At 52.5% G+C, this 18238-nt stretch overlaps 1 protein-coding gene across 2 annotated transcripts in view; it reads right to left on the reverse strand.

Annotated features, from left to right (window-relative positions):
* Positions 1-260: 260 nt before the first annotated feature.
* PLXNA4 (plexin A4) overlaps positions 261-18238 on the reverse strand; it is a 408310-nt gene continuing 390332 nt past the window's right edge. For both annotated transcript variants that reach the window (XM_054564675.1, XM_054564674.1), the window contains 5 exons: positions 17615-17805; positions 16561-16730; positions 13161-13373; positions 6299-6449; positions 261-4345 (listed from right to left, as the gene is read on the reverse strand). In XM_054564675.1, the coding sequence (XP_054420650.1) occupies positions 4250-4345; positions 6299-6449; positions 13161-13373; positions 16561-16730; positions 17615-17805 (821 nt within the window). In that variant the 3' untranslated portion in view covers positions 261-4249. The remainder of the gene's footprint in view (positions 4346-6298; positions 6450-13160; positions 13374-16560; positions 16731-17614; positions 17806-18238) is intronic.

Below are 18238 nucleotides of genomic sequence, written 5' to 3' on the forward strand. Positions count from 1 at the left end.
TACATCAGCAGGACTTGCCTCTGCCCTTGAGGGGAGGTCATTTGGGAGGTCATTGCTGTGGCTCCCCCGATGGGGGCCCACAGGGCCCCGGCTGGACGAGGGCGCCCGACCACACAGGGAGGCAGCATTAGGAGGGTGGGTCAGGGGTCCTCAGGGTGGGCCTGGGGCAGTCGGTGGGCTGGGCTGTGAGGACTGAGCTGCCCACAGACGGGCTCCGTGACTCTGGCACTTCAGCGGGCAGGGGCTACACGCGCAGGAGGTAGGCAAGAGGTGGGACAAAGGGCAGGCACACACAGAAGCCAGACATGCAAGGGGGACACGAGCACAAGGACCTTGGTATGGGGAAGTGATGGGACAGGACATGGACATGACCCCCAGAGTGGGAGGTGGGAGCTGGGACTGAGGGGATGGGTCAGAGCTCCTGCTTCTGCCTGGGCGCAGTCCTGGGTGGTCTGCCTCAGACTTCGGGATGCATTGAAAACGCCTCTGTCGCCAACATCTGGGGCCACACTGGCTGGCCCGCGGGCTCCCGGGCCTGCCCGTGGCTGTGCATGCCACTCTGGGGGTGTGAACGTACCTTGGCCTGTGGGTCACTCAGGGGGTCTCCCCATTTAAAACCACACTGAAGGAAGGAGGCAAGTAAAAGTATTTTCCTGAGGAAGTAAGTGACACAACAGCCAACCTCACTTAATGGCACTGTTTCTCGTTAGCTACAAGTGTCAGGGGCTCTCCTTACAAGCAAGGCAGAGCGGCAAAGCCCATAGCTGGGTAGACTTGTGCCCCACCCCCCAGAAATGGCCGGCCTGTAGCTACCTTTCTCAGCTTCTCTTCACCCGTTCTCTCATGTTCAGGACCCCACAAAACTTCCCCCACTTCCTACCCTACCAGCCTTCAGCCCATCTCCCTCCAATTTAAATCCCCCACCTAATCCAGGTCAGTTTCTTTGACTGCATCATCCCGGGTACCATTTTGACCTTGGTGGTCTCCAGGGCGGAAGGTACAGAAGGGAGTGCAGGGAAAGGTAAAGGAAGGGTGTCCTTTCCTCCCCTGTTCTCTGCCCAGTTCTCGGAGTCTTATAAAGGTCCCACCTTAAACAGAACTGTGACCCTGCTAATGAACTGCAACAGAGAGGAAAGCCTCGAGGGGACCTCCCGACCCCTGGACTGCATCTGGTGCCCATGCCGCCTGGGCCTGCCAAGAGATCAGAGGTTCCAAGAGGAGTTTTGGAAAGATTTGGGGAAAGGGCAGCTTTTTGACAATGCTGCCTTGTCTTTACTTCGAAACCTATCACATGCGCATCAAATGAAAGAAATGAAAAACAAACAAACAGCAAAAGGAAAGAACTTTTACGGGCCAGATGGGCTGTGGCTCTGCGTGACTCTGTCCTACTTCTCTGTCCCCTCTGTCCCCAAGCAGGCCACAGAGACTGAGGGCAAACAAAGCACCAGCAACAACCCATCCCACCAATTAAAATAAAATCTGCCCAAACTCTTCCCTCAGGAGAAATGAGAGTGAGGAAACTTGTCTCGTCTTCTCTCCCCTTCTTCCTGACCTTTATGTTTCTCTGAGGTGTTCCAAGTTTCTCTTATAACAAAAACATGGAAAAAAAAGTTCTGTACCGACAAAGGAACAATACCAATAATAATAATCCAGTAAAAAATAAAAGCTTTAGCAGATCCATGATAACAGTCTTTTTTTTTTTCTGCTTGTTCATTTTTTTCTCTATCTGTGCAAAACTTAAAAGTCAAAACATACTCACTCATACGTACACTCACATACACACGCACACACAGCTTCCATTCAGCAAATCTGTGTTAAATATGTTTGTGTCTCTCTCCTCCCCAACTCTTCACATGTGCAAAAATACTTTCGCGGCCGGGCTGCTTCCTCAGCCCGCCTCCCACATGCTTCCTTCTTGGCCTGCCAGGGCTCCTGGCTTCCTGGGAGAAAATCAAATGATCAGGGGTAGAAATCCCATGCTTCTTCGCCTGGCATTTCATTTGCCAAAACCTTTGGTTATTTTTTTTTTCCCTCCTTGACATGCATCTTTTCCCATTCTCCTTGTCCTGTTGGTTAGGTTTCTTGAGTTTTTCCACCATATACGTCCTCCCTGATGCCACGTGATGCCCTGCTTGGGGTCATCACCACCGGACCCCCAGTCAAGTCCAGGCCTCCCTCGGCCTGTGACCACCCTGATTTCCTACAGGCAGGTGACGTTTCGTTCCACCTGCCAGCACTCAGCATAGAAAGCATGAGTTGAAATGTCCTGGGCCTGCAGGATGAACTGATGGGCGAGGGTAGAGAAGGGAAAGAAACATTTCAAAATCCCCCTACATAGGACAAGAAATCTTTCTGAGCTCTCTGTCTACTCCCGGGGCAGACACACACACACACGTGCACAAGTGCGTACACATGAGCTCACACATATGCACACATAGTCATATCCAAAGGGGTGAGCATTCTTTGAACTAGAAGATGCTCTGTAGACTCTGTTGGAAATGATGTGCTTCCTTTCCCTTTCCACGTGGAGCTCCTTTGAGTGAATGGCAGGGAATGATGTCTGATGCTGGGGGTGTGAAGGCAAGACTCATGCCCAATCCCTTCTTAAACGATGCTCTTCCTTGTCTCCCAGGGTGTACAACCAGGGCTGCCAGGAGAGATTTCTGCTTGTGGTGGGGGACTGGACCAGATAGCCTCCAAGGTCCCCTCGACATTCCAGGTTTCCATTACTCATTAGAGCGCTTCTCACTATAGCCCCTGCTCACCTAGGAGCCATGTCTGAGCACGCATCTATCTGGCTGGCTAAAATGCTGTATCCACGGATGTAAGGACAGATGGAAAGGCAGATGCTAGGGCTGAGGTCACTTGTATGTTCCTCCTCCCATTTCTGGCCATATCCTTCAGCTTGACTTTCGGCCCTCCCAGACATGACAGGCCAGGGCTGCGTTTGGCTGGCATTTTGGTTTGTCTCTATGAGGCTGTGCTTGAGTGCATTTCTTTCCATGATGACTGCTAAGAGATGAGGGAGGAAAGTGACTAAAGACACGGCTGAGATGTTGATGAAATAATTCCCCAGGAGGATTTCTGGACAGTGCAGTGACAAAGTCATCTGCATAGCAATGGCACCAGATTCTGCAGGGGGCACAGAGGCGAGGCTGTCTGCTCCAGCGTTCTGGAGAGTTCTCAGGAAGGATGGTGGAGATGGAGCCACGGGGACAGCAGGAAGTAGAACCTCCTGGGTGCCTGGATGGACTCTGCATTTTGTGTTGACCCTCAATGAGCAATGGCCAAGGGGGGTGGAGATGCCCTCTCTATACACAGAGGATCTGGCAATGGTACACCTATGACTATGGTCGTCATTCATTTGCACTTGGGAGTGTGAATGGCAAACAACAAATTCTGCCTCCAGAGTAGATGAACTCTCCTCTTCTCCCCCTGCATGTTACATTTCTGCTGCTATGAGCCAGATTTTAAGGTTAGGACTGTCCCCGTGGTAGAGCGTAACTGCTATTCTGTCTTCTGTCTGGCCTTCCACAGGCAGGGAAGAAGACTTGGAAGGCAGGTCCCTATGGGCACTTGGAAGAGCTCCAAGGAGATTGGAAGGGGACAAGGAGGCCTCTAGCTGCCAACCCAAGTGAGAGACAGCTCACAGAACACCTCCCAACTCCTCACTCCCTGACCCCAACTCCGGACATACGCAGGCGATGTGGCCTTTATTCTCACAGTTGCAAAGGGATCATAGCACTGATTGACCCCTTATAGATGGAAATGTGGGATGGGAGAGCCAGGTGATGTCTTCCCACCAAAGATAATACTGAGCTCACTGCCTCTTCTCTAGGCCAAGGTTCGGACCCATGTGGGGCTCTCAAGAAGTGGAGGGTGAAATAGCAGCATAGAAACGTCCTCTATCCATGTATCCTCATCCATTTGTGGGCCCTGTTGCTGACACATGGGGTCAGCAGGATCAGAGAGCCCCTTCTGGAATCTTCTGGTCAGGTCCCTCACTGCGGGACTGGCCATCCTGGACTAGCTGAGGGCTGGTGGCTTGATTCAATTGTGTCGGCTGAGCAACTGAAAGAGAAGCTATCTAGGAAGAAAGGAGAGGCCGAAAGAGGCAGAGAGAGAGACAGCGCTGCTCAGGGGATGCTGCTGACGCCAGTCGGAACTTGCACTTGGTAAAGATGATAATCTAGACTGAGGCACGGCTTGGTGTGTCCCTCCCTCCAGGGGGGCCCTGGAAGGACGGTTCTCAGCTGTCTAAGCTCATGAGGGTTATGACTTGTTCTAGTTTGTAGGCCAGTTTCTGCTTCCCACACTGGTCATCATGGTCCAGAGGTCCAAGGATCTGTTGAAGGGACAACAACAGGGAGGTTACTAGTTTGTGTACATATGTCCATGTGCTTCGGGTATGCGCAGATCGGGGATGTCATCAGGAGGAAAACTTGTGCATGTGGAGCTGCACACGTGAAGTTGCTGGGTAAACACAGGGGTGGAGAGTGTGGTAGGCACCGGCCACGAGCACAATGTGTGGGCGCCTGTTTGTCCACAAGCACAGCAAGTCGGCACACACATTGGCCTGTCTGAATAAATGTGTACATTTTACTGACCATGTAAGACAACACTGTCTTCCGTGCTCTTGGGAGTGTTACTGCTCCAGCAGAAGATGCTCCAGTTACCTGCAGGTTAAACCTCAGACAGTCTGATACCCCAGGGTCTCAGGGGAATGTGACTTTGTGGATATTTAGAAACTCCATCTCCTCCTCCAATAAAGGAAAATCTTAACTCATCTGGCCTCACTTTGTCTGTGAAAAAATAAATACCACTGGAAGCTTAATATATCTTAAGCGGTATTGGTCATTGATGCCCAATGAATAATGTCTGCCAAAGCCTTTTCTGAGATCAGATGGTTGGTGGAGGACAATGACAGTGAGCGCTTGTGGCATGGGCAGAAAAATGTGTTTGAATTGGACTCAGGCTCAGATGTGGGACTGAGTAAGAGGTCCACTAGTTTCCACCTGGGTGGCCTGGGATGGGACATGTAACCTCTCTGAACCCCATCTTTGTTACCCACTTCCTCATCTGTGCAATGTGGGAACTGTGGGAACTGCTATCTCCACTCTGGGCTGCATCAGCAGAAAGGATAACATCAGGTAACATACGTGAGCACTCTTCCCATGATGTTTGCTCTGGGAGGGGCATGCAACCAATAGGGGTGAATCTACTGGGGCTGAGATCCGAGGGGGCAGGGACAGCTGGGGGAAGGAGAGGAGGAGGAGGCTGAAGGCTTGAGGAGAGGCTCCTAGAGCTTTGGATTTCCTGGCCCAGTTAATGTATTTTTAACTGGGGAGACCAGAATAGACTTGGCAACTTCTTAGCTGGCCAAGAATCACCAGTTACTGGCACCAACGCTTCATAAAGACGGACTCTATTTTAACACCAACTGTGGACAAGGGCCCTCGGAGACTAAGGAACTGCTCTTTCCAAGGTGAGTCAGCTGCACTCATACAGTGGACTACTCTAGGTTGTCCTTACTTCTGTCATGTGGCCACGGACAGGGGTAGACTTTGTCCTGGGCCAGCACTGGCCTGCAGGCTGGCATTGGGTCCCTTCGCTAAGGTGCCCATCGCCGGCTTCCCCTCCACTTGAGGCTCACAGCATTATGTGGGACACCAGGCCGTACACCCTGCTGGGCCCCCTTCCCTAACCTGGGGTTCATAGACCCTCTCTTGGTGACAAGGCTGGAAGGAGGTAGAGAGCCAGGGCATAGAGAGGGTGGTTATGCTACTGCTCAGACGCAGGAGGCCTGGACTAGAACACTTGGTCTAGGCCTGCGTGACTGAGAAAACTCTCATAGACACCTCTGTGCTGACCAGAAAGCAGGCAGTGAGCTCAGGTGAGGTTTTCCAACAGGGAACACGACAAGTGTTCTATGTCTACTCTGTTCTCTCCCATCCCCTCCCTCCTCCGTGCCCTCCCATCCCCTCCTCTCCCATCCCTTCCCATCCCATGTGGCTTGCCCATGGGGGAGGGGACTGCTTATTAAAAATAATTAGATAAAAGAGAAGTGGAAAAAATAAGAGAGGAAATAGCAAGGAAGAAATAGGAGGAAAAACAGGAAAAAGAAACAGCTACTTGACCTATATGAGATGAACAGAGATGAATGTAGAGTGTATAGAGCAGAACATTTCTAGTCTGAGTCTGTGTAGCTCAGCCCCAAGTCCTGAGAGGCAGTCTCCCCAGCAGAGGTAGGAGGGGACTGGGGGTGGTGCTCTTGGCCTGGCAGCAGGGCAGGGCTCACCTCCTCGCTGTACTTGCCCACGTAGGAAAAGATCTCTGAGAGCGCGCTCATGGTGTTGAATTCATTCATGTGCATCCGGGACTGCTCGGCCAGGTAAGCGTTCATGTCCTGGTCGCTGATGGCCGGCATCTTCCCGATGTCTGAATAATACCTGCCAGGGTGGGGGTGGGGAAGAAAGTGGTTGCAGCTGAGCCCATGGAGGAGAGCAGAGAGGGACACTACTAGCATGGTGTCTGGGGCCAGCGGATGCCTGTGTGTGACCCCTGGGGACCATGGTGGGCGCGCACCCATCTGGGCTGCTGGGTCTGCCCAGGGAGGGCCTTCTGCAGCTCCAGATGCGGGAGACACAGGGAAGGGATGTGGGGAGTGGACCAGGTGCTGTCAGAGCGTGGGCTGTTGTGGGACCAGGAATAAAGAGGAGGCATTTCCTGCAGTGGCTTTGCTCCCAGCTAGGTCCAGCTAGTCTCTTGTGTCCCCCTAACACCCCTTCCCCCTTCCCTTGGATGTAAGAGGTCCCTTCCACAGGCCCCAGGGCTCTTCCAAGCGGCAGCTCTGTCTTGATGTCCTCCCTTCCCCAGGGTTAACCAGGAGGAGCTGGGGGCTGCGTGGGGAGAGAGGCTGGCAGAAGGCAATCAGTCACTGTCACTTGCAGCTGTGCAGTGCTGTCAACTGGTTAATTAGATGCCAGCATTTACATTTTTAATTTCTGCAATTTGACATTTTATGCAGCAAACCCCGACTCTCCTGCCAGAGGGGAGCCATGCAGTTTCCTAATGAGGGACCAAAGGGCCCAAGGGCCGCAAAGACAGCTACACCGACCCTCTCCTGGCACATTCTGGATGGGAACCACAGAGCAGGGACCAAGTGACCGCAAAGGCAAAGGCAGGGGGGTGTGGGGACAGTGGGGAAGCACAGCCAGGAGGCCCTGCAGGACCTTCAATGCTGGGGAAAGCAAGCCCGAAACCTAACATAGAGGAGGGTGCAGGGACCGTCACCAGATGAGGACAAGAATGAGGCATCTGGGGCACAGAGTTTTATGCTCTCACCTGTGTAAGTGTAGGAGCCAAGGGCAGGCCCTGGGAGTGCCCAGAACCTGAAGCTTGATCAGAGAACTGTAAGGGTATTTTCAGAGGCCCTGGTACAGTCTCTCCTGCATCCCTCACTGCTCTGACCATGAACCCGTCAGGCCTGGTCCCCCACCTCCACCACTCGCATCGGTGTGCGGAGCTGGGTGACGGGCTGGCCCTCATGCGCTACCCCCAGCCATCAGGCTCAAGGGGCTGCAATGGAATGACAGTTCAGTTGGCCGCTCGAGGATTCCCTGGCTGGTGAGGACAGGGTGGCCGCCCTGCTCAGAGCCACAGCCCCGCTGTGCTTGCAGACCTGTCATTTTGTTTGGAAAATGAGGAAGGCTGTGGGAGGGAGATGAAATCCGTGCCCTCCGGCAAGGAGGGGGCTGGTCAAAGAGACACTCCTGTCCCTCAGGAACCCGCTGCATAGACACACTTGCCAACTGCATTGTTGAGCTGATTGCATTTTGGCGGGAGGTCTGGGCTTGTGACACGCTGTTGAGATAGGCACAAGGACAGGAGCTTAATGAAATGGCTTTTCTCAGAGGAGCCTGGGGGCTCAGGAGGGGCAATCCTGCCCGGTCTCCCCTGGACTCCCATCCTGCACAACCTTCTGTCGTTGTGGGGTCCTCTGCCCCCTGATTCCGCCTCATCTTCACAAGGCCTGGGGCCTCAGTTCCTAGTCCTGTGTCAGTCTGGTTCCTTTGCTCCGCCCCAGAAGAGCCCGCTCTTCCAGGCCAGCCGCCCACCCCTCCGCATCCTCAGGTTCCTTAGGAAGCTGAATGACACTCCAGGTATAGAGTTCCATCCACTATGAGTGAGCCCCAACTCAGTGCCGCTATTTCTGGAATTCAATAAATGCCAATGCTCCATTTTATAGCCCAGACCCCGGGGATTTCTGTGGTCGCTCCCAACATAGCCACTCCCAAGGAGCTTTGTGTCATTGTCCCCTCACGATTCCATGCCCACTGAGCAGAATGTGTTTGTCAGGTTATGTTCTTGAGTTGTATTGGTAAAAGCCATGAACGAAGGTCTCCCACTTCTGTTCCACAGCTGGCGGCCAGGCTTGGCGCTGCTAACATGGCCGGGTCCAAAGATCCCTCCAGGCCGTCACACTCTGTCAGAGAGACTGTCCAGGATGAAAACCTAGGTCCCCCTTGATAGGACATGACCATCGCCAGAAGCAGACTCCTGCCCTGTCCGTTACCTGCCTGCGAACCTCTCGCAGGTAGAGGGATAGTTCTGTTAGGCTTTTTGCAAACACCAGGACTCCCTCCCACTGCTGCCTTTCCGGTCCTAGGGGTATGTGAGAGCCCAGGTTAGGGAGCATGTCTCCATGGAGACCGCAGATGTCCACACTCTGTTCCTTTGCCATGGCTCGTAGCACACTAAGAGCCCAGTCCATTCCTCCGAAGAGAATATTTAGGAAGCTTGTCTGTGTGAGAAAGAGGGGTGGGGGTGGGGCGGGGTTCAGCAGAGTCGGGAGAGGGCAGAGGTGCGGATCTCCGTGTGTGACAACCCTGCCTGGCCCCGCTTTGCATGGTCTCTCTAACCGCGAGGCCAGGCCCACACTGAGCAGTACCCAAGTCTCCTTTGTTGCTTATGTGTGGAAGCACTGGATTGGACCAGTGCCTGTCTATGGCCACATACTAGCCCACGTGTGGATCAACCGCATGTCCTCATTTCAGCAAGTTCTAAGTCACTGACTGAGCAGCCATGGACAGTGCAATGCCCTGGATGACTGTGGGGCTTTGCGGACCTTCTGTTCCATCCTCACCCCAGCCCTGCCTGGCGCTAAGTAGGCCCATCCCACCTGCAGAGTTTTGCCACCCCTGCCTTGAAGGCTCCCTACTTCCCTCTACTCCTTGAACCTGATAATGACCCTGCCTGGCATCTCTCTATTGTGTGCCAATCGTTTCCTCCTCAGCCCTTGCTGTGCTGGGCTCTGCCGCCAAGTAACCTTATTGATCGCAAAGAATACAATTATGCCCTATTAATGAACTTCAAAGAATTGTTCTTATCAGCTGGCTGTGACATGAGGAAGGGAAAAGTCAGCCTGAGCCCCTGTACTTGAACTTGCTCCTACAGCATTTCTGCCTGCAGGCGAGTCCTTCTTCAGAAGAGACAGGTTTCCAGAAAGTCCCCAGGATGCCCCTTGAACTGGCCAGGGCCTGGCAGGCTGGCCAAAGCCAAGCCTACTGAGGATGTCCAGGCCCCACCATTGGCCTTAGCCAACTGTCTCTGCTGCATTTGCTCAGGCCAGGTGGATGTCTGCACCCTGTGGTCTGACATCAGTCCTGGGTGAGCTGCTCTAAAGAGAAGGGCCCAGAGAGCTGGAGTCTCCACTGTTGGCCAGTCTGCTGTGTTCCACATATGTGGGCTGCTATGGGATGGCCCCGGTGTGTGGCCGTGGGTGTCTTATCCCTACTTTTAGGATCGAGAAGGTAGTCCTAAGCCCTGAACTCTTAGAGAAGAACAAAGTGTTCTCATCCCTTCGAACACCTCAATACAAAGAGCAGACGTGAAAAACATTGGTGCCTGAGCCTCTAAGGTTCCCAGATACTTGCCTCTCAAGGACCTGCACAAATGTCCCCCGCTTCGTGAATCATTCACTGACCTCAATCCCTGAGCGCCCCACCATGATGGCTTGTGGGGTTTTCCCAGTGCCTGTCTGCGTATCCTTCACCCTGAGAGCCACAGGGAAGGATCAAGTCTAATCTATCCCGAGTCCCCAGTGCACCCATGATGGATACCATACGTATTTGACCCAGGGATTAATGAACAAGTTAATGAAATGTCTATACTTCACCTCCAGTATTGCTCCCAGGGTGAACTGTCACAGCTTTATATTTTGAATAGATGGTTTCCTTAGGAGGCATATTTAAATATTTAAAATTCTTAACCTTTCTCATGCACTGACACATGTGATCGATGGCATTCATATGTGTGACACGCCCCTAATCCAATCCCCGGTGGGCCAACTGTGACTCGCTGCACTCGATCCTACATGGAAAGCCCATGGCTGCAATTGAGTGAGGGTAATGTGGCCATGGGGACAGTCTTGAGGCTCTTCTGATTTAAAACGAGAAGAAAGTACTACTGAACGTGAACATTACCATGCTATTGGTAATGAAATAGAAATTACAACTGATTGTGACACACCAGTTTGTGGCGACAACATGGCTGAGTGTTGCTCTGTAAGAGAGTGTAGCCCCTGATTGCTGCTCGGGAACTAAGGGGTTCTTCTCCTTTCTCTAGATGTGGCCATGGGCAAAAGCCCTGATGCCTTGAATGGAGGCAGTGGAGACTGGGAGTCTACAGAAAGGCCATGAACCATTTGCACTGCAAGGCGTTTGGAGGCAGAAAAGGGATAGAAGAATGGGACAAGGGCTGGGTAGGTGAGTTCCCAGCAGCTAGGCTGTTCAGTCAATGGAGTTATAAGGTCTCCTGAACCCAATGCTTTCTACCCCTGTGATAGACAGGGCTAGTTGGGATAAACCCTGTTTCTTAGCTGTGATGGGACAGAAGGCCACTCCAAAAGTGTATAGGGTGCAGTGAGTTCCTAAGCCTGAGTCCTGTGCAGGCTTGCTGTATGCTCACAGCAGCCAGGCAGTGAATTCAGAGGTGGCTGAGCCCTGGCCACAAAAGGAGGGCGTGCTACCATTGTGCTTCTGACCTGGAGGCAGCGGGAGGCCAGGCTGGCTGTGGGTCCTGAGTAAGTTCTGCACTCTGGACTTCCCTTCCCCTTTCAGGGAGCCAGGCAAGCTCAGAGGCTAGTTTCCTGGGGAGTGAGAGTAGGACGGACCCATTTATCACCAAGTGGGAAGCACTCTGGGCTTGTTCTCCAGACCTGTCACTATAGTTTCCCCATCCCTCCATCTTTGTGCCCTCATCCCAGAATGAGAGGAGAAGGAATTTGGGACTTGAAGCAGGAGGGAAATGGCTTTCCTGACAGTGCCATTGGTTGCTAAGAAACTGGTAGGATAAGAAGTGGAAGCCATCAAACCATTGCGAAAAATAACCAAATGGACCGGAGTTACTTGTGACCTGTAGCAGCTGTGCGGCACAAATCTCATTTAGCACCAAGTGAAAGGAAGCCCATTAGCCTGGCACATGCATTATCCTGATCTCCAACTAAGTGGCCGTGTTCAGGGCAGTGCCCTCTATACAGATGTTCCATAAATGCTCCAGCCCTTCACATCCCTGCTCCCTGCCTTCCTGCCCATGTCCTATCACAGAGACGTTGCATCTGTGCAGGGATAACCAAGAACCCAGATGCTGCTTCTTTCTCTCTCTCTTTACTGAAGAGCCAGCTGACCACACAGGAGGGCCTGCTCCTGGCAGGTCCACTGGCAGAAGAATGAGCCACTGTCTACACCGGAAGGTAAGAGCCTTTCTCGGCAACTCAGACACAATCAGATACAAGAACAAAAGAGTTAGCTTTCTCTCTGACAGCTACAGCTGCATGCCCACCACATGCACGAGCAGCAATGGGTAGGGAGGATATCAAAGAGCAGAGGAGAGAGGGAAGAAAGAAAAGTCAACATTTTTAGGAGAACTGTGTTACTGAGGTGTCCAGGACCCCAGCCCCTCATAGTTCCTTCCTCTGTACAGGGCAGGCAATGTACAAGTATAAAGATGTCTCTCTGCCAGGGGTGAAACGATACTGTTCATTTTGTCTTTCTTTGGTTGCCAAGTCGGGAACAATTTCTGGTCTCTTTTACTCTTCAAAAAGGTACTGAATCTGAGCTTCCATCCAGGTTTTCTGTCTTTAAGCTACTTGGAAAAAAGAGAAAGGGACTCTAAAATCAGGACTGTCATGTAGAGTTGTGCAGGTTGTTCACTATGGAAAAGTGCTCAACAAACCATGCACCCTGGTGTGCGGTCACATCCTCCGGTAGGAAGGGCACCTTCCTGAATTCACACAGAGACACCATGCAGGTTGGCAGAGATGCGCTATCTAAACGTATCATAAGTAGTAGAAAAGAGGATTGGGAGTCAGCTGAGTTTGGGGTCACTTTGATCTTGCCACTTAAGTCATCTTGGGCTCATTACTTAGCCATTCTGTATGTATATTTCTTCACCTTCATGGGCACAAAATGAGGTTATAAGTCCTGACCTCTTGTCTACCAGGGCTACCATCAAGAATAAATAAGCAAAACGTCATCTCTTTGCTTAGCTCAGGTGCTTGGCATACAGCGCTGATGCAGTCCAGACAAACAATGTCCTCTACCAGGAGCTGGCTTTGCACCAAGATGACCCAGCTCCACAGCTTACAGGTGCCCTCTAGTCACAGGTGCACTGCATGAGACCGTGATTAGATTGGGGCTGAGAATGCACTGACTGCAAGGCCTAGGGCATCAAGAGCTTACGGTGTGAAGTCAAGGGACTGGGACAGTGAGAACCTGTTCAGAGTGACAATGACATCCTCACAGAACGCTGGGAGAACTGCCAGATGGACAGGGGCAGGTGGGGAGAGGCCTCCAGCCTTTTTGTGACAAGATGTTATTCAGTCCCTTGAAGTCTTTTTTATTTTTTATTTTTGGTAGTGATCAGAGCAGGGCACTATATTTCCTTCCTGGGCCTAGAAAGTATTTCAGCCACTAAGATGTGGGCCTCGCACGGAGGGAAGCAGAGCTGGGTGGCCACGGCTAGCTGTTTCCCAGTTCTTGTTAGCTGACCATACTGGGTGCACGGGGTGTGGGAGCTGCAGTTGCAGGATGGGGCTTTGTGAATGACCCGTCTGCAAGCCCCTGCCCACCGTGGAGGGGGAGCCCTGGCCCAGCACTCACCTCTCCACCCAGTTCTTGTAGCTGGGGATGTCCTTGGCATAGAGCAGCTTGTTGGAGGGGGAGTCCTTGCCCAGCCGGTGCTCCGACGTGGAGCAGGAGTCCATGAAGGTCTGGGCCACCACGGAGAGGCAGGCATCCGTGATGCTGTTCTTGTGGATGTCAAACACAAACTGGGGGTTCTTGATCATGTTGACCCAAAACCGCAGTGGCAGACTATGTGGAGGGAAGAGGCAGACAGTCAGGAGAGATGGGGGGTGGGGGTTTGTAAGTTGGCCCAGAGAGTTCTCTGGAGAAAGAGAAGAGGCTGGGCCCCAACAGTTTTTAAGTGCTGTCTCTATGCCGCCAATTAACCTTCCAGGAAGTGGAGGATCAGCAAGGCTGAATAGTCCGTCCAGGGATACAATGCAGGCTGGCACTGGAGAGGGCATGAGGCCCAGCTAGGGCTGCGAGTCTCAGTCTCCCCTTGGAGCACAGGCTCTGGGGTCAGAGGAGCCATGATGGGCGCTGTGAACTCTGTTCCACTCTCTGCTTCCTATGCTAGATACAAGGCACATTGACTAGGCAAACCTTACAGAATAGCCTGGAGTCTAGGCTTTGTGTTGTATTCTCTGCCATTCATTTGTAGGACTTTGAAGACGCCACACCCCTCTGCCCTACCTGGGAACATCAGCTTATTTCCACAGAGTGAAGGCACTAGAGTGGAGCGATTTAAGAGGAGCTGACTTCTCATCACCAAGCTGGCTGACTAGTAAGCCCACCTTCATGGCCCCTCATCTGCCCCACCATGACCCCTCCTTCTCCTCCCTCTTTCTTCCAGCTGGCACCTACTGCCTCCCAGGAACTGTGCCGGCAATGGCGGTACAGTGTGAATAAGACAGATCCTCTGCCCTCAAGGAGCCTGCACTCTGGTGGGTTCTGGGGAGGTCAGACATGCAGTCAAGTACATGCTCTGAGAACTGTCCATGGAGACCATTATGTTAAGTGAAATAAGCCAGCTAGTAAAAGACAAATACCATATGATCTCACCTATAAGTGGAACCTAACCAACAAAACAAACCAACGAGCAAAATAGAATTAGAGACTTGGAAATAAAGAACCAACTGACAGTGACCAGAGGGGCAGGGGGAGGGGATAATGGGGAAAGAAGGGGAAGGGGCAAACAAAGGAACATGAATAGAGGACTCATGGGCATGGACATGGGGGTGGGGACTGACTGTGGGAGTGGGGTGGACGGGGTAGGGGAGAGCAATGGGGGAAAAGGCAGGACATCTGTAACTGAACAACAGCAACAAAATAAAGATAAAAATAAAAAAGAAGGGGAGGGGTCAAGTCAAGGAACATATATAAAGGACCCGTGGACAAAGACAACAGAGGTGGGGAAGACTGAATGTGGGAGGTGGGGGTGGGTAGGGCAGGAAAGAACAATGGTGGAAAAACGAGGACAGCTGTAATTGGACAACAATAAAAAGAAAGAAAGAAAAGAGAACTGTCCGTGCTAGAACTGAAGGATGTGAGGGCCCATCATGGGCCACGGGGAGGTGTCACCAAGTCTACCCAGAGGGAAGTGTCTGGGGAGTCTTCACAGAGGGAATGGCACTGGATAGTTTGAGTTTTAAAGGTGCACAGCTGTTCCTTAGCTGGGTGAGGCTTGGAAGAAGGTGTGGGGTCGAGGAAGGTGCTGCTGGGAGGGGACTCAGCTAAACAAAGGCAAAGAGGAGAGACACCATGCACGGTGGCCTGGTAACTATCAGTCTTTTCTGTTGCTAGAAAGTGTTTCTGGGCATTGGGAGAAGCCTGTCCGCTTGCCCTCTGTGCTGTCCTCTGCTGGCTCTCTGATTCTGTGGCTTCCATCCGGCCACCAAGATGCAGGTGAGGAAGCAGGGTGGCACCAAGCAAGGGATCGCTATTTCCTTCTCTCTGCCCCCACCTCCTCTCCTGCCACTTCCCTGATGTTTTATTATTATTTTGGTTGCCTTTCTCATTGCTTGTAATAGTTATAATGTTCCTATGTGTTTGGCTTGCCTCTTAGAACTTAAAACTCTTCAAATTACATTATTTCAATACAGTGAGTAAAGTATTTCTATAACTGTTGTATTTCCCAGCAGTCGGTACATGTGTACAACAAATGCTATAAATAAGTCAGACCTCACATTTGAAACTACCAATCCATCAACAAGTATTTACATTCCTATAAAGTGTGCCTCGCCGGTCGTGGGCAGGCAGCACTGAGTTCTGACACTGTTAAGTGGCACCTGTTTCATCCCAGGAAATTCAGATAGGAAATAAAAGGGGAGTCATGACACGGGGGAGGAAGTCGGGGTCACAGCAGCTGCCCCAGGGAGACCGCGACAGCTGGGCTCAGAGCCCTGGATGAAAGGCCCCCAGCTGCCCAGCCAATACAGTCTCCTGTCCGCATCTTCCTGTTTCCAGGAGTCCCACCCGGAGGAGGGGCCCTGAGAGTCCATGTCTGCTGCATAGTTGTCTCTCCCCAACACTCCCTCTCCTTAAGCCAGTTGTGCTGACAGGCAAATCAAACCGGGAAGCCAGGGCACCACACCGAGTCCCCTGCCTAATGAAATATTAACATATTATTAACATTAGCGGTGGCACTAATCTCTGGTTGATTGCAGCCACTCAGACTAAATGAGCGGGAGGTTTATTTAAAAGAGAAGGTAGGGGAATGTGGAAGAAGGTAGTGGGGAGAAGGTGAGTTACAACTTTGGCCAGGAATAAAGAAACGATCTCTGTCCAATCAGGGACAATGAACTCTAAGTCAACGTGCAGATCTCATTGTTCCTGGACTCGCTGCTTCTTGTCCGGGTAGCAATAATGAGGGTCAGGGGAGTGTCCCTTGGACAGTACCTGAGCCTGGTACTGTCCACTGCCTGGCTTTCCTCCTGGGGACTGAAGTTTTCTAGGAACCAAGTACCCGAGTACTCAGAAGAACTGGCTCAGAGAGAGGTTGTGCTCCCACCCCAAGGACATTAGGACATCCTGTGATGGCCCTACCCCAGCAGGAGGCATGAACTGAAAAGGCACAGTCCAGATGTTAAGTCAAATGATTTATCTATAACATGCTACAAGGGCATGTAGGGATATCTTGAAAATACCAGCTGTCCCCAGCCGGACAAAGAGATGTCTGCAGACTGCTGATATTCACACAGGCTGGTAAGTAGGAAAATGTACTGGCAGAGAGGAGCAAATTCGGTAGGTGGGGACATGCCTCTTTGGAAGAGCTCTGCCTAAGATTGCTAAGCGCAACCTTAGCTGGCGGCAGACAGATTGGCTTGTTGTCAGGCTCTGGCCTAGTGGTCGGTGTCTCTGGCCGGGCCCCAGTGCCATGCCAGACCATGAACTTGGCCAGCCTCCCTGACTAGCCCCCTGCTCTTCCTTCACTCACCAGTTGCTTTTCCAGGTGTGACGGACATGCGGGTCATGAATGCCATGCTTATCGGCCTGCTCATCCAGAAAGTCAAACATGTACTTGATGGCCAGGGGCAGGGCGGAGCCGCGGTGCGCCGTGCTGAAGATGGTCTCAAAGAGGTCGTCCACGAACTTCTGCAGTGTGCCCTGGGGAGGTGGCACAAGTTCACACACAGCTCCCCCAGGGAGCTCTCGGGATGACAGTTTGACAGCCTGCTGTGCAGACGGGATGGGAGGACAGCGTGGAGCCGGGCCAGCTTGGGTGAAATCGGGTAAGTGCGTGTATTCCATCTTCCCCACCCCTTCATCTGTCTCTAACAGCTTTAAATTCCCTCTGCACGTGGGAAATAGATATACCACTGATGACTGGACCTAAGCAAGCCTCCCTCTGCCAACAACGCGATTGGTTTAACACCCTTTGGCGGTGTTATTTTAGCACTTTCCACAAATGCTAATGAACAACTCACTTGGTCAGAGCAGACAAACACAATCTGCTGGTTTTGTTTGGGCATTAGTCATTCCGGCTAACGCACAGTTACCCATTTGGCTCTGCAGAGACCAAAGTCCGGGCCACCCTCTGGAGCGACAGACTCACTGCAGGCACAGGACGTCCCCAGAACCGGGATGAGAAACGGTGCCCAGAGGTCACTGCTAGGGCCCCAATCCCCGTCCCTGGAGTGTATATGACACCAAGAGAGAGGAGACATTCTCTCAGAAGGATGACAGAAGAATGCGAAGAGATGCAGCTAGTGCCTCTGTGTTTGAGACAGAGCAAAGAGAAGGAAACAAAACCTGGGACTGCGCGCCGACTCTGCCGTATGGATGGGGTTTGCTTGGAACACGGGGCTGAGAAGGGTTCTGGGGTTCTGAGCTCGGAAGGAGTGCTGGGCTGCTGAGCAGCGCCCACCATGCACGGATGATAGAGAGGCACCAGCACACATGCTGGGGCTTGGCAGCTGGGGCACCTCTTGGGGGTGGGGAGGTCCCTTTCCCTACCCACGTGGGCCCCTCCCCCTGTCTGAAGTCGATACCTTAGTGGCCAGCAGTCGTGTCAGATAGATTTCAGACACCATCTTGCTCCCCCGGTCACCCTCCTTCTGGTCCCCGTGCTCGTGGTTCTTCACCAGGTGCCACATCTTGACTCCGCTCTCCAGGTCGGGCGTGATCATGGGAGTGCGAGAGCGGAGGCTGTCGGGACTGCCGGTGTACCGGATCATGTTTTCTGCCGACGCAAGGGGCCGCATGTGTGAGGCCACTCAGCCTGCCTTGCTCACAACATTCCCCCCCGCCCCCCGCCCCCCGCTCCAACCGAGGCTACAGCTGCTGCCGGGTCCTTCCTGCAATTTTCTGCCATTGTTGCCTTGGCTTGGGTCAGTCCCTTCCGGGGAACTGGCGTGACTTTCCTGCCACCTCCAGGAAACCGTGGCCACTTCACCCACTCCACTTCCCCTCCTCCTTGCTTCTTGCCAGCCCTTAATTATTCAATTTGTAAAAATATAAGCTTGTCCTCTTTTACACTATTCCTTGTAAGACTTCTCGAGTCATGTCTCAGGATGTGTTCTGTGTAGCCAATTAAGTACAAACGTAAGAGCAGGTAACCTGTCTCCCTTAATGACTGCGGACCAGCTGAGTAATTGTCTTGTCAATTGCCCACC

This window comes from Pteronotus mesoamericanus, unplaced genomic scaffold (assembly GCF_021234165.1).
Source record: "Pteronotus mesoamericanus isolate MK-2021 breed Mesoamerican mustached bat unplaced genomic scaffold, CSHL_Meso_final scaffold_85, whole genome shotgun sequence".
Taxonomy (NCBI): Eukaryota; Metazoa; Chordata; class Mammalia; order Chiroptera; family Mormoopidae; genus Pteronotus; species Pteronotus mesoamericanus.